Source organism: Python bivittatus, unplaced genomic scaffold (assembly GCF_059951505.1).
Source record: "Python bivittatus isolate LINGU-HERP-01145 unplaced genomic scaffold, Pbiv_v1 ctg000470_np1212, whole genome shotgun sequence".
NCBI classification, from domain to species: domain Eukaryota; kingdom Metazoa; phylum Chordata; class Lepidosauria; order Squamata; family Pythonidae; genus Python; species Python bivittatus.
The window spans coordinates 2382155-2385086 of NW_028277065.1; the positions used below are offsets into that span (position 1 = coordinate 2382155).

The following is a 2932-nucleotide window of genomic DNA, read 5'->3' on the forward strand; positions in this document are numbered from 1 at the left end:
ATTTCTTCCATTTACGAGAGAGAGAGAGAGAGAGAGAGAGAGAGAGAGAGAGAGAGAGATATTATGTTTATTATGTTCTGTTTCAAAGTGCAAAATCAGTGATTGTCTTACCATTCTAGTGAAGAAGAGCAAGGAGGAGGAGGGGGGAGGGGCTCAGTTTCCATTTGAATAGAGAATCGTGGGTTAATGCTGTCCCCAAATGATTTTTTTTCTGACTTCCAACTTGCCCAGGCCAAGTAACAAGAACAAAAATGTTTTCTTAAAAGAGAAAACCAAGGATCTTTCTTTCACTGAGTGTGTTCGCCACTGGAGAAAGTTCCTTTGTCTGGAAAGCTCCTTTTGAATAAACTTAGGGATATATCAAAAATGATAGCATTTTTTTTTTACTTTTTTTCCAGAATGATGCTTTAAAATACAAGACTACAGAACAGCCTGACTCTAGCTATGAGTGCTCTCACTCCTTTCTTAAAATCCTTGTTTCTCAGTGAATATATGACCGGATTCACAACAGGAGTTACAACTGTATAAAGGAGAGAAATTAGCTTATCTTGGTCAAGAGAGTTGTCTGAGGAGGGTCTGATATAAGTGTAGATGGCTGAGGAGTAGAAAATACTGATGACAATAAAATGTGAGGAACAGGTGGAGAATGCTTTCTTCTTCCCTTCAGTGGAACGGATTCTGCAGATAGCTCTTATGATTAAAAAATATGATGTTAGAGTCAACCCACCACTACATATCCCAAATATCACAGCTGCGGCAGATAAGACAAACTCATTTAGAGTAGCATCTGAGCATGAGAGGTGTAATAATGGGGGAAGGTCACAGAAAAAATGGTTCATAATATTGGAGTCACAGAAAGAGAGATGCATCATAAGACCAACATGTATTGCAGAATCGACCATTCCAAAAATCCAGACAATACTTGCTATGTCGAAGCACACTTGCTTCTTCATGATCATGGGGTACCGGAAAGGCTGACAGATAGCAGCATAGCGATCAAAAGCCATAAAGGAGAGAAGCAGAAGCTCTGTGCCCAAAGCCCATATAAACAGAAAGACCTGAGTAAAGCAACCATAAAATGAGATGGTCTTTCTTCCAGTCCAAAGACTCTGGAGCAAATTAGGTGTTGTAGCTGAAATAGAGAATACATTCACTAAGGACAAGTTGACAAGGAAGAAGTACATGGGTGTGTGGAGTTTCCTGCAGGTGCATATAGTAAGAATGAGGAGCAAATTTGCACTTAGGGCTGTAGCATAGATTAATATGAATATCCAGAAGATAAATGTCTGTATTTCAGCGGTTGCAGACAGTCCAAGCAAGATGAACTCCATTGTGGCTGTCTTGTTCTCTGTATCAATTTTGTTGATGCTGGTATCCTAGAAAGACACACATTTTTATCTTGATGATCAAAATAGTTGTTTAATGCAATAATTCCTGGATATTTGTCTACCTTCTTGTAGAGAGTAAGGAAGACATTCTTGACATAAATATGCAATAACCATTATATACACAAAAGGGGCATGTATATATTTTCTATTGTTTTTTTCTTAAAATAACCACCCAAAATCAGTAGAAGCAGGATTTCAGGAGGAGGGAGGGAGGGAGGGAGGGAGGGAGGGAGGGAGGGAGGGAGGGAGGAAGGAAGGAAGGAAGGAAGGAAGGAAGGAAGGAAGGAAGGAAGGAAGGAAGGAAGGAAGGAAGGAAGATTTTCCTCCTGAAAACTTACTTCTACTGATTTTGTGTGGTTATTTTCTTTATTTCAAGTCCCTAAAAGAGAGAACCAAGGATCTTTCTTTGATTGAGTTGTGTTCCCCATTGGCGATATCTCTACGTTTACTCAAAGCTTCTTTTGAGTAAACGTAGAGACATATCAAATAAGGATAGGACTTCCTCTTTTCTCTTCTCTTTCTTTCTGTCTCTCCCCCCCCCCCAATTCTCTATTGTGTCCTTATAAAAGATCAAATCCTCTACCCAAATATGTTGTATATTTAGTTCAGAATAGATTGGAATAACAATTCTACTGGAAGTATTACTTTTTCTTCTTTTCTTCTTTCTCTCTCTCCCCTCTCTCTGTATTATGGGCCTAAAAAAAGTCAGACCGCTACCTATAGATGTGCCATACTTTGTTCTGAGTTGACTCCCATAACAGAAGAACTGTAAGAATTCCTAGGTCTGTACAGAGCATGAAAGCGTATTGCAGTTCGTTACCGCTGCTTTGAATCTGCTGCATTAAGTGGCTCCTTATTTCCAAAAGGAAAGAGAATGGGGTGTGTATGTGTGTGTGTTTGTGTTTGTGTGAAGGGAGGCTAAGGGAGGCTATATACATACATACAGACATACATACATCCTCGCTTTGCCTCACTTCAGAGGCTCTCTCCATAGACTTCAACTGCTGAAAGAGGAACATGCATTGAAGCATTTTCAAATTTTGGAAATTGGCGATTGAGCCTTCAAGGTTACACAAACTGCCTTGAAAACAATAATCACTGCCAAACTCCCACTACTTACTGCAATGGACTGGAAAATGATTTATCATGGTAAAAATAGGCAACTATAAAATGTAGGACTTTGCTTAGTTATCAGTTTAATGATCCCCAACAGATCAAACTGATTGCAAAGATTACAATTTCAATAGGCAACCTCTAGTTCCAAATGTATATGCAATGAAATAGTTCTTTCCACAATAATTTAGTACAGTAGAAGCCTTCAGACTGTATGATGCTTCAGATAACTGTATAAAGGAAGTAACTAGGATGAAGGAAAATGGTTAAATGTAATACTTGCCATCATTGCTATTGTTGTTGAACTATCTTGTATTTTTTCTCTTCCTGAAGTTTAGAATTATGTCAGCTTTGGCATTTGGGAAAGATCAAATCCTATTCATTTCTAGCATCACAATAGCCACTGAAAACTGGTTTCATCCTGATATAAG

The 2932-nt window shown here is 38.6% G+C and overlaps 1 protein-coding gene across 1 annotated transcript; it reads right to left on the minus strand.

The window, feature by feature from the left end:
- Positions 1 to 407: 407 nt before the first annotated feature.
- On the minus strand, positions 408 to 1331 carry LOC148215592 (olfactory receptor 5V1-like). Its single transcript, XM_088143013.1, has one exon. It carries the CDS (start codon positions 1329 to 1331, stop codon positions 408 to 410), a length of 924 nt encoding a protein of 307 aa, XP_087999139.1.
- Positions 1332 to 2932: the final 1601 nt, after the last annotated feature.

Bases quoted from the DNA above. Each gene is read 5' to 3' on its own strand.
- LOC148215592 (XM_088143013.1), bottom strand. From the start codon at position 1,331: ATGGAGTTCATCTTGCTTGGACTGTCTGCAACCGCTGAAATACAGACA.